General features: G+C 42.1%; 2 protein-coding genes across 4 annotated transcripts; both read right to left on the bottom strand.

Moving 5' to 3' along the window:
• Nucleotides 1–897: 897 nt before the first annotated feature.
• On the bottom strand, nt 898–16610 carry LOC308136818 (protein phosphatase 1 regulatory subunit 12A). Of its 3 annotated transcripts, none has more exons than XM_080505343.1 (25): nt 16329–16610; nt 12225–12355; nt 11930–12048; nt 10534–10690; nt 10244–10388; nt 10079–10153; nt 9886–9965; nt 7897–8102; nt 7613–7722; nt 7341–7532; nt 7098–7180; nt 6902–6991; nt 6649–6735; nt 6454–6546; nt 6260–6350; nt 6039–6170; nt 5851–5953; nt 5637–5740; nt 5385–5444; nt 5270–5289; nt 5092–5155; nt 4905–5009; nt 3616–3666; nt 3375–3425; nt 898–2263 (listed from the first exon to the last, which is right to left on the bottom strand). In XM_080505343.1, exons 1-25 carry the CDS (start codon nt 16602–16604, stop codon nt 2177–2179), a joined length of 2712 nt encoding a protein of 903 aa, XP_080361469.1. In that variant the 5' UTR covers nt 16605–16610; the 3' UTR covers nt 898–2176. The 3 variants fall into 3 exon arrangements, with proteins under 3 accessions (XP_080361469.1, XP_080361470.1, XP_080361471.1); XM_080505344.1 differs by having other exon boundaries at nt 7897–8078; XM_080505345.1 differs by lacking the exon at nt 3375–3425.
• A 956-nt stretch (nt 16611–17566) lies between these two features.
• pnpla2 (patatin-like phospholipase domain containing 2) lies at nt 17567–25808 on the bottom strand (the record flags this gene model as incomplete). The annotated part of the gene is made up of 9 exons (XM_080505466.1): nt 17567–18798; nt 19430–19552; nt 19744–19876; nt 20573–20737; nt 21080–21140; nt 21293–21502; nt 22743–22808; nt 24289–24521; nt 25622–25808. 9 exons carry the CDS (start codon nt 25806–25808, stop codon nt 18489–18491), a joined length of 1488 nt encoding a protein of 495 aa, XP_080361592.1. The 3' UTR covers nt 17567–18488.
• Nucleotides 25809–27203: the final 1395 nt, after the last annotated feature.

Here is a 27203-nt window from a genome sequence, read left to right as displayed (position 1 = left end):
ACAGGTCAGAAACATTGATGGCGTGAACGAGTGTGTGTTTGTTTCTGTGTTTTTCCAGTGATGGATAAGTTGGGTAAAGCGGTACAGAACAGGGATGTGTATGGCTTAAGGTGAATTGAAGCATTACCTGTATTTCACCTCTTGGTGGCGCCAAGGAGCCGTTTCTCCAGCATCTGGCACAACGCCGGGGGTCAGAGCCACAAACCCTGGGAAAAGCAATGCTTTGTCCATATAAGGTTGCAATCCATCCGCTTCCCTCTTCCTCCCCAGCTCCCTTCCTCTGCCTTTCTCAGACCTGAGGGATATTTACAGAGAGAGCGCCTCGGCCAGCCTGCCCTTCCTTATTAGGAGCTGAGCTTGTTGTCAGTACTTCTACCCTGCAGGACAGTGGTCCATCTCCCTGTTCTCAGAGGAGACAAACAGATGGATGAGTGGTGTTAACGACACTTCAGTGAAAATGGACAGGATGTGAAGAGGCACCAAACTCCACACAGCAGAAAACCCACCCAGCAAGTGTAATGACTCTGATACCCGCCAGTCAAACCACAAATGATGTCCACTTTCCATTATAAAAGAACTGTCTTAACTCCATGTACTCTGTTCCCTCTGTTTGGCTCTTGGTGTGCGAGTGCTGCAGCTGCTGTGCCTTTTTTCCCCCTTTATTCCTTCCCAGTGATGTAGGACATCTGGCTGCCCACAAACTGCAAGAATGACACAGTATGAATGGTTAAGACTAAGAATAGTGAGGGTGAAACAAACTAAACTCAACCACCACCAACAGAAAAGTCAGTGAACTTGTGACTGGTGATAGAGCTGTGAACGGAGCAGGACACATCATTTTTCTGGTTCAACAAGTACCTCTAGTTTATATGGGGGTTGACAACAAATAGCAGGTACTACAAACACACACTTTTTTTTTATTATGATGGTGCAGACATTCATTTAATATATTAGAAAACCAACATGTGAAGACAGGCTACATGGAATTTTACTTCAAATGGGTATTATTCAAGACTAACATTTATACACATATACATAACCATGCTCCCTTGCAAGAGAGGAATTGATGATGAAGATCTATGAAAATACTATCTTACTCAATGGTAATAATTAAAACCATTGATAGCCTTATTGGCTTTGACAGAACAGCAATTTCTGTCCGTGTGTCGACGGTTGACGACCCTTAGCTGAGGGAAACATCTTCGTCAAACTTGCTCAAAGACGAAAAAGAAGTTGCTGCTCTGAATCAAAGTCTTTTGGAGGATGGGCAAAGTATCCAAGATCTTTAATTGCTTTGCAGAGTAAAGTGCTGTGGCTGACTGACTTGGTTTCCGCAGTCATCGTTAAGAGCATGGAGTGTGTCTGTGGTCACAAAAATAAAATAAAAAAAATTTAAAAAAAAAATCATGGGGAAGTGCATAGGTGGAGAGGTAGGTGGGTTCAAACACTTGCACGTGGAAACAAAACGACTCCAACAGAGCTTCATGGATTCCCGTGGCTGTCAGGATGGAAAGGCAAGAGCCTGCAATACGGTTCAGTTAAGTTTCTTGAGGATACACCGAAACCTTTGGTACTGCTTGACCACATGTCAGAGTTGGACTTGAACTATGCGTGGGGGGGAAAATTTGTGAATGTGTGATGTAAAAGTGTTCACAAAAAAAAAAAAAAAAAATTAAAATAAAATAAATACAAAGTGGGAGCTTTAAGGCCCTAGTTGTCTCATGTGCTCAGTGGAATGTGCATCGAGGAAGTACGGATGCACCGCGTGTGCATGTCAGCGTTCCCCTGACACACAGTCACAACACACGGCTGTTTCATGTGTGTTGCACCAGCTGCGAGTTCGCTGGCTGCCGTCGGGTCTCAAGTCATGGGAGCCTCTGGCTGTAGCCGCAGGTCATCCTGTGACAATTAAGGCACACAAAAGACACTCCAGCTGTCCATAAATAGGCTTCGCAATCCAAGTCGAGCGGTAGTTCTTGTGCACGGAGGACATTCTGCCGCTTCTCCTTTTCTCAGCCCTCTCTCGCTCTCTTTCGTTCTTTGGCACTGGGAGGAATGTATGGAGGGAGGGAGGAATAGATGGATGGAGGGAGAGGGGGGGGGGAGGGGGAGGGGGAGGGGGAGGGGGAGGGGGAGGGGGGGGTTCCCTGCTCTTCGTGTCTCTTTACGTCTTCGGCTACTTGGATAGTTTGCTGATGACACGGATCAGTGCTCCATTTTCATCTTTCAGGCGCTGGTTGTCTGCTCTCAGGTCAACCAGAACCTGGTGAAAGAAAATGAGCCTGACATTAACAGAATTATTTTTCATAACGTGAACATAAACATTTCCCCCCCCCCGTTGTGCTGTTCAAAAACAGCTGATTTACCGTAAGGAGACATTGACCGTTAGGACAATCTGTAAGGCAGCTTTTATTGCCAGCACTTAAACACATGTAACGCATCACCAGTATCACGCCGCTCCACACAAGAAGCAGCGACTGTCACTCTCAAATTTAATGTTTACATAGAACAGCACAGTCGTGTAGTGGTGAGTACCAGAAGGGACCCGGTTCATGTTCAGGCTGGGCTTGTGTGGAGTTTGCATGTTCTCCTTGTGAACTTTTGCTGCCATATTCAGAAAGTTTAGTCCTGAAATGTTCCAATTCATATGTGTTATATTTGGCTGGCGGATAAACAAAACATGTAGAAGTTGACAAAAGAGGTAATTTCCCATGATGCACTGGCGATTCGGGACCCAACATGATCATATATTTTCACTCTGTGTTTATAACGGAGGGAGGCAGAAGAAGAAAAAAAAGCAAAGACATTATAAAAGACATTGAGTCAAATAAAAAAAAATATTCAGAGGAAAAATGTGACGCGGTGTGATTGAATTTGAAAATATATATCATTTTTTTTTAATAAGAACAGTTATTTGCTTTGTGTTGTTGATTGGCTTGTAACTATAAATTCCTGGAATTGATCTTCTCACTTTCCTGAGAGAAGAAGCGCAGACAAAGTCTGAGACATATACCGATTACTGTGCTCTCTGTACAATAAATATGGAACGACAGCTAATAAACGGCTGTCTTTTTTCAATAACTAATCATTTTTGTTTGTCATCTTTCTGTTAGTGAAAATATTAATTTAACTTGAAAATCACAATGACTGTTAAGTTAGATTTCCTTTTTTTGGGGGGGGGTCTAAGCTAACTGGTTGGCAAGCACAACAATACATTTATTAAGTCAATAAACAGCAATAAAATAAACCCACTCTTTAGTCTGCACCTGAAGATGGGAGTAAATCAGTTCACCGCTGTGTTTCCAAACGGCACAAGCTAAAGCCAAGCTAATCAAGCAGACGCATGCAAAGTGCCTGTGGCCCGAACGTCTCACCTTCAGCTCCTCCTCCAGCTCGGCCATTCGTCGCTCCAGCATCCTCCGGTCCTGGTGCATTGGAAACGTGATGGAGGACAGGGGGGAAATGTGACGTATGGAGGGAGGAGGCAGAGGCGCAACAGGTTGCGTGAAAAACAAGTGACAAAGTGGGGAAAAGAGGAGAAAGTGTCAACAAACCGCAGGGGTGGCAGTCGTGAGGCAGATGGAGCTGAAGCAACAAACAGCAGGGAGGGGTTACCTTTCTCTCCAGGTCCAACAGGGCTGAACAATCACTAAAGCGCTCCTGTCTCTGTAGAATACAAAATAAAATAACCATGTCAATAGCAAACTTGTCACAAAGACTTCATAAATGGGTATATAGAGTAGAATGCAAGACAAAAGTGGAGGGCAAATCTGAGATGTGCTGTCATTCCTACATATTTTACCTGATGGATGTAAATACCATCAAATTAAAGCTGAAAGTCTGCACTTTAAGCACATGTTTGTTTTAGCTAAAATTTATTTTGTTGATGTTATGAGATGAAAGGCTAAAAAGAATGTGCCAACATCTAAATAAACAGCTGGTAATTCACTCTCAGATATCAGTCTGCATTGCTTATATGGTATTGAATTGAGACTCTGTGTGTTCACATTGCGGGTAAAGATTCAATACTGACATGTCTGTAAAACGTTTGTCCGCTGAACTAAGGTACAAGTTTACTTCAAGTTTTTCATTTCAGGAAAAACATGGACCCACAGTGTACCTGCCAATCATAAGCTTTATATATAAATACAGCCATCATAATGTGCACATTCAGGACAGAAATGCTTCTATTCCATCATCCAATATCAACAAGGAAACATCCGATTGTTGCCAGATTCACCCTGCTGCAGAATGCAATAATTGCAACCATGAAGCCATATCATTAGGTACTATTTGAAGACACATCGGGAGACTTCTAAGCGATAGTATGAGCTCACAGCGTCCTGATCCCACGTCATGGATTATTTAGGAATCCATCCATAAAGAGATAGAAACATGTGATTGTGTACATCTACAGAACACTTGTGTTTAGATCTGAAAAGGTGTTAGATAACCTTTCTGCAGGGTTTGACAAGAACCAAAAGGATGTAGTTCTGGGTTTTCAATACAGTGTTTGCGCTCTCTGTGATGTCAGAATGCAATTGAGCAAATGGTTTATTATCTTTACATGAGTAGTAATTATATTGAGTTGAATGCTCATGTTTTGTGGAGTATTCCTGTTGAGTGAGTTTCTGTTGAGTTGTGAAAAGAATTAAAGCCACAGTCCATGCAGATGCATATTTCACCTAGAGGTTGTTTGATTTCAGAGTTTGAAGAAGATGTGTGGGATTTTTTTTTTTCATTATTAAGAATAAATCATGTCAAAAAGAAATGATTGCAAAACAAGAAATTATCTTCTCAATGGTTATTCAGTTATTCTGCCACATAGTGTGGAGACCTTCTCATGTTTGCTGTGTTATTGCAAAAGGGGGTTTCCGTTCACTCCATTGTGTCTGTGTCGTCACCTGTGTGGCCTTCTCCAGATCCAACCTTGTCTGACTGACAACCCTCTGAGTGTCCTGCAGCTGGGACTGGAGTTGGCTGTTTTCTCGGGACAGCTCTTCAAACAACTGACACAACACACAAGCCGTCACAGACTTGCCCACGTCAAGATGAAAACACACATTGTCCACATCGGTTCAATCTGCTGACCTTCTTAAAATCCTTGGCGTCAGATCCTCCTCCCTGAGTGCGGTTGTTACAGGATGCGTCCAACCTGAGCAGATGAAGACAGCAGAGGTCAGTGAACACGTTAACAGACAAACTGAATTGACAGAACAAAAAAAAAAAAAAGAGGTTAAATAAAACAGGTCAATGTCTGGTTTCGCACCTTGAGCTCAATTGATCCGTCTGTAATCACAAAAAAACAAAAAATACATTATCACAACTGTTGTTATTGAGTTTGTTTACAATACACTGACACCGACTAATAAACACACACACACCTGTTGATCCAGCCCACTGCCTGAGAACTCTTCCTCTCCACTCGGATCATTGTCTTCACCCTGTAAGGGACAAAAACAAAACATCATGTGCTTAGAAGTCAAGATGTAACGCTGCTCGTTCCATGTGTTTATTGCTGCTTATCTTATATGTACCATTGAAATTTACAACTGATAAGTTGTGTGTTTTTGTTAAGAAGGCCTGCTGTCCTTCCAGCATCAGGCTTTCAGATGAAGAACATCTGCAGTGTTTACCTCGCCGGTCCTCTGCGCCTTCCTTCTGGCCCGAGCCTGCCTCCTCTCTTTGCGCTCTCGGGCCCATCGTTCGGTCTCGCTCTCCCCCGTGCTGGCCTCAACATCTGGAACAATGCCAGATAGCAGTATTTTAAGACCAAATGAAATATTGCTGCCAAAAAAAAAAGCAAATTCTGAAGTGCTAGCCTGCAACAAGTGTGAGTGGTGATGGTACCTCTCCTGTCAGAGGCCTGAGGTCGTGGAGTGCCAGCCGGCTGCGTCAGGCCCAACAAGTCTGACTTCTGCAGGCTGGCAATGCGAGACCTCCAGCTCACTTCCTGTAAACACAGTCGTCCCTGCTATGTGAACTAACTTACTTATACAAGAGCAGCAACAAACAGACCGATAACGTTCAACTCTCACCCCATCCTCTCCCTTCTTCTGCTTTGCCTCCTTCTCTTTCTCATCTTCCTCTTTCTTTTCTCTCCCTTTGTTGTCCATCTTCATGGTCTTCATAGTCTTCTCTGCCTCCTGCAGATCGGTCAGCGTCACCCCCTTCACGACATAGAACGCAGTCACGTGCCAAACCGACAAAACTGCAGTTGATTGATTTGAAAGCGCAAGGAGAATTTGGTGTTTTGTACCTGAGTGGAGCGGCGGGACTGCCGTGCGTGTCTGGAACGAGCTTTCCTTTGAGCCTCCGCTTCCTCATCCCGCACAGGCGTCAGGTAGGACCTGCACCATCCAAATCATCCATTCAGTGACACTTCCCCACCATCAGAACCAAAAAAGCTGTGTAACTTTGGTATACACACACACACACTGGCTTGTGACTCACTTGCGTCTCTGCTTGGCCTCCTGTTCGCCTGTGGTCGAGCTCTGGGAGTTTAAGGTGGTCTGATCCTTCTTGTCTGTATGTTCCTGAGAAAGTCTTCCCAAAACACCAAAGAGAAAATATGGCCGTCAGATCTTGAAAACGTGTAATACATTTTTCAAACACAATGACATAAAAAAAATAAATAAAATGAAATACCTCTGAGCTGAGACACTATTAAGGCGGCTGAGTCCAGTGCTGGCCGAGGTCACGACAGGGTCATCCAGTCTCTTTCCATAAGATGAGCTGGAAACACCACAGGGTCCATTGGAAACACAAAAGCATCTTTCATGGGGCAGATACACACACTTGAAGTAGTGTTCACTGCTGGAGGGACAGCAATAAGTGGTGGCACTGCATAAACGTGGCACACAAACAATTACAAGACGGGGTTGTGAGCAGCGTGACTGACCTGAGAAGCAAGGACGGGGTGGAGCTAGTTAGATCATTCCCTGACTGACTATGAAGGCGGCGGGTGTAAGAGGAGCTACGGCTTAGCCAGCTAAGAGAGACACAGGGGTGACAGGGGGACACACAGGGCGGCATGTGCAGTGACTCAGATTCTCTTTCCACAAGTGCAGACGCAGACGAGAGTATTCTATCCTCACCTGTTGGAAGTTTCAGTGTTGCTGTCTGGAATACTGAAGAGTCTCCGCGTCGGAATGGGTGGTACCCGAGCGAGCCGCGGCTCCTGAGGATGAAGCAACGGATCAACGTATCAGTACTTTACGTGACAGAAAGAGTGGGCACTGTAAAAGCAGCCATATTCGGATGTCATGACAACACTTTTAAAATAATGGCTGTGATATCATCGGTGTCCAAATCTCTGAATGACAAGAGTGCTTATGTACCCTGGTGTCAGTGTCAGAGCTGAGACGAGGGCTTGAGGCAGACCGGGTCATGCCCAGGCCAGAAGGAGGTCTGCTGCTATCCTGGCTGGAGTCTGACAGCCCGGCTGAGCCCAGAGTCACAGAACTCCCTGCTTTTCTCAGTGACGTTCTCCATGAGCCCGGGGCCTCAGTGGCTGGGAGCTTGCTTGGTTCCTGTCAGATGGTGTCTCGTTTTATCATTCTGCCGTGTTACCATCCAGCAGAAAAGACATCAGAGGCTGCCATCGTGTTACCTTCTTCACTTGGCTTGCAGCTGTACCCGTCGACATGGAGGTAGGGAGCAGGCTGGTGGTGTTACGTTTGTTGTTCAAGTTGTTTATGATTTCTCGATTTTTTGCTTTCTCTGCAAAGTGTAAAGGCCAGCAATCAGTGATTCATTTGAAAAATCAGGAAACTTTGATGCGAGAAAACATACTGATTCTTGAATATAGTTCAAAATGCAGTGTCTCAACTTGGTTCCTGAAACGCAGAACACAGACTCTCAGAATAGGGAAATAACAGCATCCGCTTCCCTCACCTGACTCTGCGTCACTCTCCGATTCGCTCTCCTCCTCCGAGCTGGAGCTGCTGGATGCTTTGGCCTGGCTCTGAGGATGGCCCTGTCCCGTCTGGCCGTCCTCTTCCTCGTCCTCAGCCGGACTGCTCTGCAGGGCGGGAGGCGGGTGCTTCTCTCGCTCATGGAGGCAAAACTTCTCTTTGCTGCTCATACGAGAGATAGAAGTCCTGCAAAGGGGCGGGGCCAAGGTGGGGTGGAACAACAGGTGGCATGCGAAGGAGGGGGGGGGGGGGGGCTGATCAGTGAGGGCCATCATTCCATGTGCAGCCAATTAGAGCAAGCGTGAGCAGATGAACATATGAGCAGGTGAAAAAGTGGATCACTCTCTGTGATGCTATGTGAAGAATTTCTCTTTTGCTGAGTGTTTAATTACCGTCTAAAACTTCAACTTGGCATTTCCTCTGCATCAATTATCCATTTGGAGCAACAGGCAGTAGAAAGAAAACAGAAAAAGTAAACTCTGTCCCTCAATGCCAGATAAATACTAAATAAATAAAAGGTGTGGCACTTACAACAACAACAAAAAAAAAGTTTTATAAATTGCCATCATAATAATGAGTGCATTTTGCCTGGTTCCTCAAGTTAGAGCACAAATTTTAATTTTATATCTAATAACAAATGAATATTTCTGATGTAAAATTTTAATCAATACTTAGAAAAAAGGGCCAAATAACCACATCTTGGGAATGTTTACATGCCTTTGTTGCTCTTATACATATTCACTGAGAAGTATGTTGCATTTAAGCAATTTTTTGGAGTTATGAATCGTGAACTATGTTGCATTTTGGGCAGTTTTATGTTTTCCCTAGACATATAAAAATATTTGGCATGAAAAAAAAGTGTCAACGCTTTACTTTTGAGATTTAAAAAATGTCGAGTAAAAACTGAATCACCAAAAGGCTCTTAGGGTTTAAATTTCCCATTTTCAAGTACTTTTGTGAGAGCCCCTTCTGTGAAGCAGTGTAAACATTACAAAAATGCAGCCAAATATAGTCACATCATTAATTTTTTGACCCCATCTGTGAACAGCTCTTTCATCTCATTTGCTAGTTGCATTGTGTTATTAATAACACTTTACAAATGTGGGATACAAAACCTATTTGGGGGTTCCACATGCGGAAACCCGCTGGTGTGTGCATCATGAAGTAGGAGCTACTGAATGCCCCCCCCCCCTTAGTATTAAACCATAATAAATTATTATGATGTCATATTTCCATAAATTCCTTAAATAACCAGATGGCAGGCCCCAGAAACTCTTGTTATCATATTTACTTCCAGGCAAATTCATTTATTTGCACAACCAGTGCAGTTCAAAATCGTACCCAAAATGAGATGAAGAGTTTTGGAGTGAGAAAAAACGCAAACTGAGCCAAGGTTGCCTTAATGAACAAAAACCAACCATTGACATCTCTGCTTCTCTGGATTCATGACATCTTTGGAAACCGAGTCGATGCCTTTACCAAAGTTCTCATTGGACGATTCAATGAGCTCATTTAGCTTGTATTTGTTGCCTTGATGAGATCTCTGCATAGAGACTCTTAAGAGTCTGTTTGACTGTTAAAAGGGGTTTGGGATTATGTGATGTGTTGACTTTTTTGTTAATACTCAACATGTAAAATAATTTTGACCAGTCCCAAACAAAATTATAAATAATATAATTTTTCTTTAACCAAATCTAGCTTTACCATGTATCCAAAGAGTCCAAAGATTAGGGTTAGCATTCACTATGAAACTGACGCTCAGCGTACCTGTCTGCTATATCTATACGGGTCAGTCAGTGGGCAGTGGTCACACACTTTAAACAAACACTAGATCTGTCACCATCACACCTGCATGCAGACAATTGATTACTGGCAGTCAGCTGGAAGAGCGTAGCGTGTATTCACACACACACACGCGCGCGCACGCACACGCACACTCAAACATGTGCCCATACACCAACACACTGACCTGCGTGTGCGAACTGGTACCATGGAGATTTGCGGGCTGGTCTCAATAACAGGAGTCTGTTTCTCTATCTCGCTGCGTAGCTGAAGAAAGAATATAAACAGACATAAACACAGAGAACACTTGCTGCTGTAATGCCATCAATCACATCAGGTTTATCTAACCGAGCGTGATAGCCATGTGAAGGCACACTCACGGCGTTCTGTTTCTTCTGCAACTCCTCCAGAGTGTCCACGAGGTTCTCATCCGCGACATCTAAAGGTGTCTGGCCCTACAAGGACATTCGGAGCGCCACGTCAGTCCAGAGATGCTTCAATCAAAGGCCCAATACCCAAAACGTGAACGCTCCCATCGTGCTCACCACGTTGTTGACGGCACCCATGTTGCACATGCTGTCAGCAAGCAGGGTGCACACCTCCTCCAGCCCCCAGTGAGCCGCCGCGTGGAGGGGCGTCCATCCATCAATGTCCCGGCTGTTCACATCCACCCCACACTGCAACAGTACCCTGGTCGAGGCGAGTAACGACGGACGCAAACACACAAAGAAGAAATAGGCCGTGAATGAAAGTCGTTTTGCTCAATGTCGCACTAAATTGAGACGGAAGCAAAAAAAAAAAAAAAAAGTCTTCTCCCGTGTGCTTTGACGCTCACTTCAGGACTTCGATGTAGCCTTTGGCGGCGGCGACGTGCAGAGCCGTGGCCTTAGTGTTTGGGTGAGGAGTAAGGATGCCCCCTCCCGCCAGCACTGCCGTGGCGTCCTGAAGCATGACCCTCTCCTCCTCTTTTCGGGCCTTATCCACATCTATCGCTGCAACGCAAACATAAACAAAAAGGGGGAACATTAAAACACAAACAGAGTGCAAACGTAAACAAATCTGCAAAGTAGCGCTGTAATCTGCTCCGTTAATGTGTATACCATCAGCATAGAAGCTGAAGATGAAAGAAAAGTTTTGAATAGTGTATATCTATATTTTCTTGCATGGTTTAAGAGGAAAAGTAAACGCGCAGAGCTTTAATTCCATGAGTGTCACACGACTTGTTGTACACATCGTGTACATTTTTTTTACCTACATGGCCAGTTTACAGCGGGTCAAAACCTGCAAGAGTCTTTCCAGGCTATGCATTTATGAAAGAGCAGAAATATGAGCAGGATGCAGTCTGGCTCTGTGCGAGTTCTTATTAGACAAGAAAAGTCCAAACTCTGAACACCAGTAAGGGAACTGGCTGCGTACAAAGAATTCTAAGCACGAGTCATTCCAAGAAGTTTGTATCGTATCAGATGGCACATTGTTACAAGAAATTGCTGGTAGCTTCGCATACTTCTAACACAAGTATGAAGACACCCGAACAAACCATGAAACTAAAAAAAGCAGTTAAATTTATAAAAATGTAAATATTATAATTCAGTGTAAAAAGGAAATCTAGCTTTAAATAGTACTGTTAAATACCTGATTTATCAATCTTAATTTTTGTAAAGCAACTGATGACTTTCTGCAGATATTTTCGACTTGAAAATAGAAGAAAATGGAATTTGTTTTATTATTATTTCACACAAAAAAAGAATGTTTAGCTGCTGTAGCTGGTAATGAAAAGGAAGGGGGGGAAAACACTTGCTGCAAGTCAGAGGGAGGTAAAAAAAAAAAAGACGTGCACACAGAAAGAACATGCAAACACCAAGCAGCAGCCCTGACAAGAATAGATAAACACTGGACATCTCATTCAAGAGTTTGGGGTTGTATTGATGTGTGTGATCTTTCCAGGGGTTTGAATATTTTTTTTAATCATTGTGCAAAACCTCAAAATATATCCGCTGCATTTGGAGAGCTTTTTAACTGTATTTATCTCCAGAAACCGTCACAAACAATGGAGATGCATTAAAATGCTAAAAACATAAAGAAAGCATTGGGTACACACTGCTATTTGTTAACTGTTGTCAAAAACTAACCTTGCAGTTAATTTGACAACATAAATATGTCACGTATTGTCAAGTAAATTCAACAGGACTGATGGAAGGAAGCGTTGTTGCTGCGACGTTGCGAATCCTGACCTTGTTTCTTGATTTCTGCTTTGAGCAGCCTTTCCATGGCGTCTTCCGTGGCGACATCGAGAGGAAGCTCACCTTCGCTGTTCACCGCTCCGACCTGAGCACCGTGTTCTATCAGGTACCTGAAAAGCAACGACAACACAAAAAAATACAATTAACATACAGTAAATTCTTGGCTGTGTCTGTATAATTTCCTAAAGCGATAACAGCGCAGCGTAGGGTAGCCTTTCAAAACGCGGCACCACCTTGGACACGATGGCGCTGATGTGAGCGAGTGGTGTCAGCCAGCGGCACTCACTTGGTGATCTGGATGAATCCGCAGGAGGCCGCGGCGTGCAGAGGAGTCCAGCCTTCATTGTCCCCTCTGTTGACGTCGCTCCCGCTCTCCACCAGGAACTGCACCATCTCAGCGTTCTCGTCGATGCAGGCCTGCCAGAGGACACACAGCCACATGACGGGCCGACATAAGCGTTTTCTTGTTTACCGTTTATTCAACTAATAATCCGCACTGTGCACATTAACAAGCAGATGACCGTTTCAGAACAGTCTCAGTACAGTAGAAGAAGCTCTCTGACCCACTCCAAAGTGGTTTGTTGTGAAAGGCACAACTCCAGACACTTTCAAAATCTATTCAACTCCAACCAAAGCACTGGGACAAAAACAATGACTACTGTGTCTCCTGGCTGTAATGACTTTCTGCTAAGTGGGCTGCTAAAAGCCTTCAAGTGCTTTCCAAAACAGTCATTTTGTGGCACGAGTGAAACAGTGAATCTATTAAGCAGCTTTTCCCGAGGCCAAGTCTCGCAAAGATCTCTGTGAGATCCCCGACAAGTCCCAAGATAAATCCCATGAGGATCTCATGGGATGATGTTCTGATGTTGACTTCATTTCAGTAAGAAGGTGGGACCTGTTCATGCCCCATTTTCATAGGAATGTCTACAAAATTAGAGTCCCAGAATCAAAACACACAGGAGTCTCGCCGCTAAACTGTACTTTTTAAAATTATTGTCAAGAGCAACGTTTTCTGCCATCTGCAAGATGAAAAAACAGCAAGTATTTCAAATAAGTAGTGATACTTCGTTAATTTCCCCTCAGGGGATTAATACAGTACTATAAAAACAAAAAACAAAAACAAAACTAAATCCCATTGATTTTTTATTGCAGTTTGAGCTCAATTTGTCTTGTTGTCACAGCCACACAGGCACCCACATACAATAATGATCATTTGTATCTTCAGATGCTCACAACAAACAAATAAAAGAGCTACATATCTAAATATTTGTGAAGTTGGATGCAGGGACTATATAGAAGATCGATGAGGTAAATATTTCATTGATTATAGTAATTATTGTGGGATAATCTTTATGAGTCACATAGGTTCCTTGGTTTGTTTTTTTTAGTACATAATGTGTTGTGCAGGAGAAAAGCACTTCACGGTGACCTTTACCACAACACAGAGCTGAGAAGAACACACACACACACACACACACACACACACACACACACACACACACACACACACACACACACACACACACACACACACACACACACACACACACACACACACACACACACACACACGCACACGCACACGCACACGCACACGCACACGCACACATACACACACTTTGTCATATTTGTCACTCTTGGCACAATTAATATCTTCTAAATCCCACAGGTACAGAAATAAACATCAAAAAGAAATTTCCTCTTGAAACCCTCCTGATCATTTACGTAATCACGATATCCGTTAAAGAAACAGAGGGTTGACGTGCTTGTTGATTAAAGTGATAATTTAGAGTTCGTCGACAGAGTTGGACTGAAACCCCTAAATGTAAAAACTTGAGAAATCTTTGAGAAAGCATCCTGTGGAAACTGGGAATTTCTTCAGAGAAATTTCATGGTAATTCATCACGAAGCGGCAGAAATATTCCAGTCTGGACCAGAGTGGTGGACAACACCGAGCACGTCATCTCCAGACACACACCAATAACCTTACGCATGGTCTATCTAATAAAAAAAATATAACGTCATCATGTAACTCTAGACCCAAAACATTAATAATCAATTAAAATAAAAAAAACCTCTCAACTGATACGTTATAGCTCAAGCCTTATCCACACCAGAGCACTCCGACTTAAGATGAGAAAGTATTCCAAGAAGACGATAAGTATTTTCAGCATTTATTATCACTGCAGACACTCTGGAGAATATAACCACAACAAGAGCCTGCGACCCACACGGAACCTTGTCCATCAGGCCTTATTTAAGCCACATAAGAGGCTTTGCTTTTAGGCTAAATCAACTACTCACAAAGCTGCTATAAGCCACCTCCTCCCCTCATCATGAGATAATTAGTCAGGTAGTAGTATGTTGAGGGTTGTTGGGTGTTGGGGGTGGTGGTGGTGGGGGTGAATTGTGGTCCTTTGGGTAAGCGAAGGATGAAGCTCGTAGGACAAGCCAGAGAAGCCAAAGCCGAGCAAGTCAAAAGCGGCGCTCTCTCACGGCAGAGGGGCAGCCCTCTGAAACGAGTAGAGCACACCACGCTGAATAAATGAACAGAGGGCACTTATAGCACCCTGGGCGCTGCGAGGGAGCGCCCACCGCCTCCCAGCAGACTCCTTCACTGGGTCATCAAGTGACTCATTGTGGAAATCGCCTTTGACAACAGCAGCTTGCGCTGTTTGAGGAATGTTTTCCATTTCTTCATTTGAAATCCCTCAAGTCCCCTCCATGGGGAACTGGCAAAGGCAGGAGAAAGAGAGAGTGTGGAGGGGAGGGGGGGGGGGGGGGTGGGGGGTGGGGGGTGCATTGGAGAAGACAGAATGGCTTTGGATGAAGAGGATGGAAAGTTTGGAGAGTGTGGGCCTATATTTAATTCAAGTTGCCAGGCAACCAATGAGCAACAGGGGAGAAAGGGATGGAGGGCAGGAGGGAGACCACACTGGGTGACAGTCCCACATGTGGATGGACCAAAAGGAAGCCTGCCCCCTCGCAGAACATCCAACTCATCTTGGCTGGTCATGGGGTGAACGTTTCATCAAATACTTGGCTTGACTCGAGGGGGGAAAACACCACATCACTGGAGAGCAACCGGGCCAAGCTGAACTACCGAGCAGCTCCAGCGGGCAGAAGAATTAACAGCACACGTTTTATTTATTTTCAGATATCAAAGTCCCATCCATCTGACAATGTGTTTATGAGTGTCTACTTCATGCGAAGTGGGGGAAACGCTGCTTCACGCAGCCCATGTGACGGTGATGATGTCCAGGCTACACCTCAGCGTAATGACTGAAGACGAAGGGAGGGAGGGAGAGAGGGAGACTCGGGTTGAGTTGCAGTAAGACAGGACATGCCCAAGGGACACGAAGAACAAGATGGCTAACAAAACGTAATTATAAACTGTAGTTTCACCCTGGGGACGGACGAGCTGCCATGGCTGCACCATCGGCACTGACCTTCCAGTAATCTGATTGGCCTGTGGGTATGCCCCCAAAAGAAAGTCAATAAATTATGTCAATTCTTGTCCAAAGTGACCAGCCTCCAGTCCATTATGAAAAACAAATATAAACTCGAACCTGAGTATAATGGGTACAAGAGATGAAGCACCAAATGTCATGTTCTTGCAATATTTCTGAACAATTGTGGCCGTAAAAACCCGAAACTATTCACATAATGTGAGAATTGATTGAATGGCTAATAAATGACTCAGAAGAAGTAGATGTTGAAGAAAACAATGTAACCAAATAGACACCAAATATAAATGTTGAGAGCCCAAAGTCAAACAACCTTTTATCAAATGAAAGCAATTGAAACACCATATAGAACATCATATAGAAATAGATTAAAAAGTCACCACTTAGTAGAACAACTACTGAAGACAGAAACCAGTGTCAGCTTGAATTATTTTATAACTTTTAGAAGTTTAACTCTTGGTACCCCCAATATTAATAACTGTGTGTCCGCCCCTGGTGCAAGTCTAGTCTCTCATCCTTGATACTTGTTGATTCGATTGTGACTTTATAAACCTACAGTTCTCTCTTTCTCATTTATTTTTAATGACCGAAAATGATTCCACATGTTCTGAGATGACTAGTTAAACGAACAACGACCTCATAAATTACTGCGGCGGGGTTAATAAAACCAAAACCAGGCCGAACTCAACAAACCCGCAAAACACAAGAGAAGCCTTCGTCTACTTTTAGGCAACATTTCAATAAGTTCGTCAGAGAGTTGGGTTTCCCCGTTAACTCCATTGCAAGTTATTTAGGTTAAATCCTCCTCACTGTGAGGATCATTAGCGGATCAACTGTTGCCTTGAGTTGACCGACACTCGGCTCGGAAATGAACCGGTTAACAGACACTTCCAAGCCCGTGTTTTCAGCCCGAGCTGCCCCACCTGGTGAAGCGCTGTCAGTCCGTCAATGTTGGCGTGGTTGATGTCAGCTCCCTGCCGGAGCAGCGCCGCCACCTCCTCCCGGTCCCCGGCGGAGCAGGCAGCCATAAACACAGCTCCCTGGGCGAACCGAACTTTCGCCCGCCGTGTCCCGGACCCGCCGGAGTTCTCCCGGTTCTCCGCCCCTGTCCGATCCGTGTCGGACCCCAGCCATCGCTGGAGCTGATCCTGCCGTCGCTGCTTAGCAGCTTCGGACCGGGAATGGTCAGTGGCCGCCATCTTCCCTGGTCTGTCCCGGACAAATTGAGCTCGCGGTACGAGCGGAGAAGCGGGGTGCAGAGTTTCTGTTTGGATGGAGCCTCACCCGGGCTGCGCCCCCTGGCGGACCGACACCGCCACCGGGCCGTGAACTCCGCAGCGAACTTCTCCGACGGAGTGGCAGCATTGCGCCGCGTTCAGGGCTGCTCGGAATTTTTTAAACACAGGGCAGTGGAGTGAGGTTTTGGCGAAACTATGTTGAAGTTTGTTTGTTTTTTTTCTTTGACTTTATTTTCTTCCTTACGTTTTGCTTCTTTTGTCTAAAAACACATTGTGTAACAGTGATGTAAGAAACTCAAAATAATAAGAAGTTCAGCAGTGCAATAAAAGCGACACATTTAGTTACATTTATATAATCTAATGTGATGTAGTCAAGTGATGGTTGACGTTTCAATCAATCAGTTCAGGGTCAAATTGTATTTTCTTTTTTATTGCAGCTTATCCAACAAATCAAAGCTACGGATGTGTTTTATGATTTTTAAGCAAATTTCCCAAATAAAACCATATTTTAAGATATTCCATCTAATACCAATCTTCCCTTACAACAAAAGGACATTTTATTTATATTTCTTCCCAAATCATAGTTTGAAACACTATATTGACATTTGAAAACAAATTTGTTTTTACAATGTAAACTGTGACAACCAATAAAGTCAAGATTTTGGCAACATATGCTTATTAAAATTAAACACACACATACACAAGTATATATTGTATTCTATTAAGCCTATTAGATTTTAAGTCGTTCAGTTACTGCTGCAGGGGTTACTGCTCCTTATCTGAGTTGACGTCTCATTGAGAATAACAGTACTTAAGGCAATGTGACAGAAACTAAGGTTTAATTATATATTTAGAGTGATAATAAAAACCCACAAAGAATGAGATTTTTTTTTCAGTTTATTTAATAATCACATTGTTTTCTCCAGCGCCATTGTAAAAATTTGCTGAGTCCATCTCTCAATCATTATAATAAAATTGAAGGCACAAGGAGAATTAGTGTACAAAGTGCAATTCAAATGATTCCAGTTTTATTCAGTTAAAAATAAAAATGTGATTCACTTTATCGACTCTAATATGTAGGTACGATAACAACATTATTTTAACCTCATTTACTAATTTAAAACAATATAGTATTACAATTATCTCAAAAATCATTGTAACTTCTGTGAAAATCGGGAAATATGGGCACAACTATGATTGTGGGGAAAAAAAACAAAGAATTTTTCTGACTTCACATATAAATAATTATTAATACATAAGACATTGGCATCAGTACAAACAAACTCACAGTGTGTTTTTTTTGTATCGTAGTGCATTGTGACGTGCATCATATAAATGGAGTAACTACACATAACAAACACATTGAGGAAAAATAAAAACAGTTCATGTTCCAGTTTGAAACTTTGTAGTTAAAGTGACTTCATTCTCTGAACCAGACGCAATGGGAAAATGCTGCTCAGTTACTGGTCTGACTGCATTCCACGAAAACATAAATACTCGTTTATTTTAACCATGCACCTTCAAGTGTGCATTTTTGTTTCTCCTGTAATTCATATTTGTACACAAGTCAGCACATGTGCTGTTGATTACAGACAAACCATTTCTGCGTATTTACCTGACAATACTGTGGCATTAAGCTATTCCGGTGTCAGGCACTTTGGGAAACGAGTTGATGCACAGGAAGTGTAATTATCAAAAAATTACAACAATTTTAAATCAAATTTTAAGCAAGTCTTTCTGGCAAATATTAAAATATAATACAGAAAACTTTTATTAGAAACTTGATTTTGAAATGTTCCTGCATCTGGAATATGTACGTTTGCGGCAGGGGGCCATCCCATTTTCCTAAGAGCCATTGACAGCTTCTCCAGAGTTGGTAGAGAGTGGGACATTGAGAAAACCTTTCTGCACTGTGGGGTCCTGCGGGGAGAGATGAGGTGGGGAGCTTTTATCTGGCGACATCACCGCAGTAGCAAAGGAGCCTTGCAGGTCCATGTTGATAGAGAGTCCTCCAGACAGCAGCTGCTTCTTGTAGTGATCGAGATGCATGAAGACTGAAGAGCTGCTTTCATTCACCCAGGTGGGAAACAGACTGCTGGAGCTGAGCTGCGATCGGAGGGACTGCTGGTGATGCAGCTCCAGTTGACAGAACAATCTAGTTTTCATTGGAAGCACCAGGAAAGGCATGAATAACCAGGGAAGTAAGACTATTAATGCACATATTTTAAACATTCAGTAACATTTCTACCTCTTCTGGCATTCTTCTCCTGGCATTTTGAGCTTTGCCACATCCAGTATATAAATACTTACGTGTTAACAAAAGTTTTTTTTTCAGCCGGTAACGTTTGGCATAAATTTAGATGGTGTTGGTTGAAAATGAGTGACACAATTATTCAATAAAACTAACTCATCAAATAGCAATGTTTGTATGAGAAAGCATTGCAGATGAACCTACAAAGAATTAAAACATTAATGTGTCACTACTTTCACAATTAATTTAGTTTCATGGCGTGGTATTGTCAACATTCACCAATTTCATTTACTGGTTAAAGAGACCAACACTAAATTAAAAACCTAAATCAAAGCGAGAGAATACCTGACTGCCATTTGTGCCCAAACACAACATGTACTAATGATCAACACTGTGATTTAATCAATATGAATCACAATTAAACATTGTCAATTTTCATAGACGTTAGACAGCAGCTAGAGGCATTTACACATGTAGAGATAATGCATTGTAATCACTATAATTGTCAGTATAACTGTGTGTACATGTTGATCACCTTGCAGATACTTGGTGGGTCACTGTGTTTGAGGCCTGGCGAACGACAGACAGCAGGAATTTAAATAGCTGCTCTCGAATCCATCCCACGTCTTCCTGCAAATCTGGTAGCCACTCCAGAAGTCTGCCAATGAGAAATACAACCTTCATTCAACAAGTATTGTTGTTGTAACCAAAGTGACGATGCCTGAATATGTCCACAGATAATAACATTTGAGTGGATTGGTATCATGAATTAGTGAAACTGTCTTAAATGCAAATACTACAGGTCCGGCAACAGGAAACAGGACCCGATGTAATGAAGACATATGGCACCTGAGAGTCAACCACAGAGCAGACTCCAGAGGGAGGGTGTAGGGGAGCATCATCACTGAGACCATCTTGACAGGAAGCATGTTGCTTAGCGACTGTGCGAGGCTCTTCCTCTCCATGCAGGCCTCAACTAGAGCTGCAGGGGGAGGCAAAGACAACATTACGCCTCAAGCAGCCATTACTGAACTTAACAGAAGCTCTAATGATACAAACTATCAGATGGATTGTTCATGGAGAGAACATAATGTTTTCTTTTCAACCAGCATTACGCGTGAAATAGAGGGTGAAAAAAATAGACACATTATGTAAACTCTCACTGATATCACTGGATGACTGTTAACCTTGGATATTTAATGTAGCCACAGTGGATGACGCTGAATCCAGGCAATAGCCAGGATTAATACAAGTTCAACAAATCAAACACATATAATTCTAAAAAATCTGAATGTCTCCTCTGATGAGACTCCACAGGGTCACAATAATATTTGTTTTTCTTGTTATATCTCAAGGATTGAGGTAATATTAGGAAAACTGTATCGCTGAGCCAACTGTTAAAAATCATTCTATATTTTCAGCTGCATGAGGCACAGCTCAGTGATGTTGAGTTTGTATGTGTTAAATAAATTAAATACATGAAAATCAGTAACTGCCTATCATGTAAAACAACAAATTACATACAAAAAATGTCATGTGGAAAATAACAATGAAATGATGTAAGCTTTAGATTATCCATTATATTGTAAACATACCTACAAATTTCACATACGCGGTAGAAGTAAAATCATATCTGATCGTATGAAGCTTACATTTATATGTTTTACTCATATGTTACCTCTGTGCACCCTGGGTGGAAGGTTTTCGATGATCTGATCTTCTATTGACGAAATGGCTTTAGCTGCGCTCACTTCTTTCAGCTCTTCCTCATCGTAACACTCCTGTTCGTCCCGGTTCACAAGGAGCGGTCTGTCTCTTTGAGGGTTGTTGCAATTTAGCAGGCCTGGAAAAAACAACAACAACAAAGAAAATATTTGACGCAGTCTCTTCTTCGCTTATCACGAATGAGGTCAAATCTCAGCTGTTTGAACACATTCATTATCGCAGACAAGTTTCGTAATAACACGCTTATTATGTGGACCAGCCAAAAAAACACAAAGTATCCACCGGAGGTAACACAAGTCTAATCACGACTACAAGCGCTCTATGGATTTGATGACAGGGTCAGAGGAAGCACAACTTGTGATTTCATATCAGGTTGATACCGTGAGTAATCAGGCCACAAAAGATCAATTCGACTTATCGATGGTGATTCAGCTTTTATCAGGAAGAGTGCTGCTCTTACCATTCCTCTTTAGAAAATGCAGAGCGTCCTTGTATCCCTGTTTACACATCGCCTTCAGAACCTGCCCACAGAAGCACAAAGGCACCAATTTATCTCTCAGGAGTCAAAGCAGCCCACTGAGGTCACACCAGTACATGTGAACAAATCAATTGAACTGCAGCTGTGCTTTTGACTACATGTATGGATTAAATAAGATGGAATCACATGACCTACCATTGGATCCGGAGGGAAAAGTGCCTTGGAGACTCTGTACAGATTCTTGAGCGTGAACTGAATGCTTGTGTTGGTAAACCGCAGCTCGTGGATGTTGGTCGAGGTGTCACGGGGGCAGATGTCACTCTCGCCGGAGAACGGGGACACAGTGATAGTGTTTTTTAGTTCATACTGGGGTAAGTTGTCTGACATTCCTCCGTCAACGTATCGCTGAGGGATACAAGACAACAATAGTAATATTAAGAAGCAGAAGAAGAAGCAAGAAGAAGAAGAAGAGGAAGATAAAGAAGAGAAAGGTGTACAAGTGCAAGAACAACTTTACCCATATCCCACTTTCAGAACAAAGTTACAAACTATATATCAAAGACAAGTTGTATCAGTGAAATGCACGTAATGCAATACAACTAAATACAACTGAAGCATAACATAGTTACATCGTTGACATTTTGGGCCATGAGGAGAGAATGTCTCTGTAAAGGTCATACTATGTTTGTGTATAAAGTATACAAGAAGTTACAAGTAAAAAGGGCTCAGGACTGACCTCTGAGGTGCACCAAACTTAAACGTTCTATGGAAGAACTGCAGTCACCAAAAGTGACCACAAGTGTCTTATTTTGTAGATATGAACAGATAGATTAAAAGAAAACATTCTAATTGCAGGGAAACTATGAAATGCTGACAGTGAATCACTTGAACAGAAGGATATTTAGCCATTTAACTGAAACAGGATATGACAATACTGATGTTGTGCTCTGCGTATAAGGAAATCTTTGTTTTTATGGAAGCAAACAAACTTTCAAAGTTGGAAAATGTGTGATGTTGAAATGTGAGCGTCAACATCAGAATGACATCAGGTTTTGGACTTGGGTCAGTGATGATAACAGGGGATTGAACAACCTTTAACGTCGGCGACAACGCAGTCCCATGTGGCTCTGTCAACGCTTGAATTTTGGCCACGTGCCCCCGTTATCCACACAGGCACGTGGCAGCTCTGAAAACCAATCACAAAGGCCACGGAGGGTGGGACTGCAGGGTTTGCTTAATGAAATTTCCCTGAAAACCTTTGAGCTAAAAACATGTGCAGCCAAAACAGAAAACAAACACGGGCTCTACTTTCACCCTCAGAATGAAGTGTCTAACAAACACCAACTCCAGAGGAATTTCATAATCATTGTTTCCAAATGCGTGTCGTTGAGAACAAACACATTCTTGAGGAAGGGAGGGTGGCAGACAGAGCCAAAGGCAATACAAAACAACCCCCCCCCCCAACAATATGTGTATTTGGTGAACCAGTTGGGTGGACTGACCGTTGCACCACTTAAACGATAAATGTTGTGTAGGTGTAGGAGGTCATTTTAAATTCCCTTCAAGTCATTTGGGCAATTCTGTTTCATTACGCTGAGACGGAAAATAAAGTGCACTACGATGAGTTGAAAGTGAAATTACTCACCACTCCTTGCAGTGCTGGTGGGATGATACCGCAGTAAACTGGGATGAAGGCACTGCACACGCATGCCTATTAAACAAATGAAAAGAAATAGAGTTGGAAGATTTCACAAAAAAAATAAGATTCATTACATACAACAAAATTGTACATTATGCAGTGGAATGATACAGACAATGATTAATAATATAATGTTTTTCCGTATATTAGAGTAAATGGTAAAATATTCTTTACATAAAGAGTAGATTTCAGCTCTTCAACCATGTCAATGGACTTGACGTGAGCATAATCACACAATCACTCTCGCTGATGCTTGTGTGCCCCATAAAAATTGGATAAAAATGGTGTTTAGTGTTATGCCCAAGGACACTTTGACATATGAAGCGGATGGAAGATCAAATCACAATTTTTTTTATTTTGGAACGCAAACTTCTCTTCCCAACTGATCTGCATATATTCGTATTTACTATAAAGATCTGATAATCATTACTCTCATCAAATAACCAACACCAAATAATGTATGTTCACGTGGAGGTTCACATTTTCATATTTCTAAGAACCGTTCTGACTTTTCAAGTGTTCACTTATTGCGTTTCATATTTTTATTCTTTGGCAGCTTTCCTTTTTTTTTTTTTTTTTGGCCAGTTGCCAACGCAGCTATTATTATCAATGCAGAGATTAAATGCCAAGGTGATTTAACCATCTAGCAGCAGTGCAATTCATTTATATTGTTATTGTGATTGCTTCCTGGTGGATTCAGATCGAGAATACATTTTATATTGTGTTACACTGAGATCTGTTCCAATGGAGTATTAAGCAGTTGCTAATTATTGAGTATTTATTCGTATGTGCTTGTCATAAGAGCAATACTGATTTTGATTTAAAACTACTACTAAATGTTGAAGTCATTATCAGCTTATTGTTGTGCATGCTATGGAATATTTATTTTCTTTGTGCTAACCAATGAATTGCACACCAGTTCCATTCAAATGAAATCACCCCAAGCTGCATGAAATACAAATATTTGGTATATTTCTAATCAAACAATTATTCAAGGGAAAAAAAGATGACAAATTCTTGAATGCATCAGAAAATAATGAATAATGTTGTGATAGTCCTGCAGAGCTGCAGTGTTGCAATGGTTAGCACTCTCGATAAACAGCGAGAATATTCTTGTTTTGACGACTCGGTGACGCTGCGTTTTCTGAATGCAAATGTATGTGGCTCTGCGTGTTCAGCCCTGTGATCATCTCTACAATAAGACTACCTTTGTCCATTGTAAGTTATGATCTTCTTCAGCCCTCCAAGTCCTAATTGGACACAGCAGTACAGAAATAAAGAATAATGCCCCAAAGTCTTAAGTTATTTCAGCACTTTGCTTGTTTTTCTCTTGATTCAACTGATTTTTTTATTTTTTTTTGGTAGTTTGTTATTCAAAATCACAACTTGAAAAATTGTTGTCTCGAACTGGGATTAGAAAACAATGCTGGTAATCCACAGAATACTTCCCCAGTATTGTGTGTGTACACCCAGATAGCTATGTAGTGTATACCTGCACCAGCTCATCTTTGCTGTTGAAGTGGAACACCAGGACATTTTCTCCATCTGAAACTCGCGTGAGAGAGATTCCCAGTCGACCGTTGGCCTGATGATGGCATTCAGGTGGCAGAGTTTTCAGCAGCAGGTGACGCATGATCTTGACCAGGTTGAAGGAAGGATGCATCGGTCCGAGAAGTCGCTTTCTTGCCTCTTTGGCAACATCAATGATACTTGCACCAACATCTCCTGTGAGTGCATGTAAAACATAAAAAAAAGCTGTTTAGAAACAGTTTCATAATCATACAATAAGCAGTGAAATACAAGAACTGATCTTGTTGGATGATTGAACTGAGTGTGAAGCAGAAATTTCACACCAACGCACTAAGCCATTACTAATTTTGTCCCAACAGAGTACTTAAGAGGAGCATTGTAGTAAATTATCCTTCAATCTTTGCCTCAGAGTAATTATGGATGATAGTTTGGAAAAACAGATTATCAATTCGGTCACTGAGCTGTAGAGGATTTAATTGTTCTTGTTGAAATTTTAATGATCAAGTTGGTTGGCTGTAACACTGATTCTTTGAGAGAATTCTATAGCCTATAGTGGTGTGTTACTATAAGGACAAAAATGCATGTAAAACCTTTGAAATAGCTGAGTTCGGTAAGGACTTAATAGCTGTGTAGTATTAGGTTTAAGTACATTGCATTTCTCATTACTTGAGAACAGATCAGATTAGATTCAACACATTCTGTAGAAACTTATAAGTTACACAGAACTCACATACTTGTTTCTTGTTCTTATAGCCTTCTTGTTCTTATCTATCAATACCGGAAGCTTTCTGAAGGAATCACGATTTTATTGTTTGTATCTCCCAAACATTGTATCTCCCAAAAATAGAATATCATTTGGAAATTAAACATATAAATGAAGAGAAATGTGACAACATGGGCAAACCATTTGATTGTAGGTAATATTTAGTTTGATTTGTATGTCTTCCAAGAAATAAAAAACTTAACAAAACAAAAAATGACTGTAAATGTTTCAGTTCATGTGTAATAATGAACTTAGAAGAAGGCTCCACTATGGAATAAACTAAGGGAAACATCTATATTTTCATCTTTTTATATGTACCTTGAAACTAAACTATATTGTTAAATTTGAAATGACAGCTGCACTAATGTTTCTGTGGGTTTCTTTTAATAAAAAAAAACATTGTTTTCACCCTCAGGTTTATCCAAGGGAAACCTGGTTTTTGAGCATCATGACTTGACATGGGCTAAAACACGTTCTCTCACATATAAATACACAATTGCAATACTTCCCAGTGCCCTGCAGATCCACGTACCGAGGCATGTCTCGGTGGCCAGAGCCGTGGCGGCGAGCGCTCCCGCCGACGCTCCGTAGATGTTCCTGGCGTTGCGCACCAGAAACGGAGCCTGCTCCATCAGGCAGCTGGCCACCCCGATGTGATAGACGCCCAGGAAGCCACAGCCGGCGAAGGAGATGTTCCACGGAGAGTCCAGAGGAAACATGCCGGTGATGTCCGGGGGGGGGCAGAGGTCGCTGTCAGACGATAAGAGCGATAAAACAATGAAGCAGCAGCTTCCACTCAGTGCAGCCTAATGCCTGCCCGCATGCTATCTCCACGGTAAATAACTTTTCTATTTAGGTTTTGAAGTCAACAGTCACTGTATCTTTTGTGGGCACACGGGCGTCATGAAAACAAACAGAAACTGCTGTTTCTAAAGTACAATGTGTCTTAATCCACTTGGCGTGCGGCGTGTCGGACCGCCGGGAGTTGTTGCTGTCACTTTGATAGGCTCGTGGTTGGAGGAGGCCCGCACCTTGTCCAATTACAGTCCGCAACCCGGAGAAAAAGGACCAATCACAGATAAGAATGATGAAGGCCTGACCAATCACAACTCGCCTCACTGAAAACACTTCATATGAGCCGTCTCCCCTTTTTTGACAGCTGTCAAATGTTTATCCTCAAGATTGACCCAATGTGCCCCATCATTTCCTTATCTATTATACGTGTATACTGTTTTTCTGCTATTAAAATAAGTTGTTTAATCAGGAGATATAAGTATTGATTTCCTCTACAACTGCTTTACAGATCAATATAGCACGTGATGGTGTGTGTTCCGATTACATTCGAGATGTGTTTGTTTACATTGTTGACAGTATGGTAGCAGTACTCTTGAAAACATAACTACCATCTTACTCATGAAGAGGCAGCCCATCTGGTAATAGTTTACCACTGAAGTGTTTATCTGACGATGCATTTCTTTGAATCAACAGTTCTCAGAAACCGAGTGCCAACAGAAACATTTTGGGAAACGATCCAGTCTTTTGTCAGGACATCATGAACTCTAGAGTTTTGTTGCTTTTTGTGAAACCACAAAGGCCTCTCTTTCAGGTTTGTTTGAAATACTGACACTTATTTCTAAAATACTATTCAAGCTAAACTTCCCTCGGATACTTGATACTGATAAAATCGCTGGAAGAAAAGTGAGTCGCAGACGTGACCATTCTGAACATCACAGAGATGTTTGTTGTTGTCCTCAAACAGCTGACTTTACCACTGCTGATTTGTTTTTCCTGAATGGATCCGATTATCTACTGATGAAACGAGCGATTTTCTTAGAACACAATGACATTTTACACATTGGCCAATATCACATGTTTTGAATATGCAATCTCGCGATGAAATTAAATATTGGACCAATTGCACTTTAATCATAATCTCCAGTGTGGGACTATTTGAGTTTATAAGTACAAAATCATAATTTGTCAATTCTATGTGAAGTACCTGCTTTTAAAATCAACATTAGATTGAAGGTCGGAGCTTTTCGCCTGGTTTCAACCTTTTTGGCTCGTTCGTTGTGAAACAAAAAATAATCGCTTGACAGTTTTCAGCGAACGCA

The sequence above is a fragment of the Blennius ocellaris genome (genome assembly GCF_963422515.1).
Source record: "Blennius ocellaris genome assembly, chromosome: 11".
Taxonomy (NCBI): domain Eukaryota; kingdom Metazoa; phylum Chordata; class Actinopteri; order Blenniiformes; family Blenniidae; genus Blennius; species Blennius ocellaris.
Note: the sequence above shows the minus strand (reverse complement) of the source record. Positions and strands in the feature narration are given on the sequence as shown.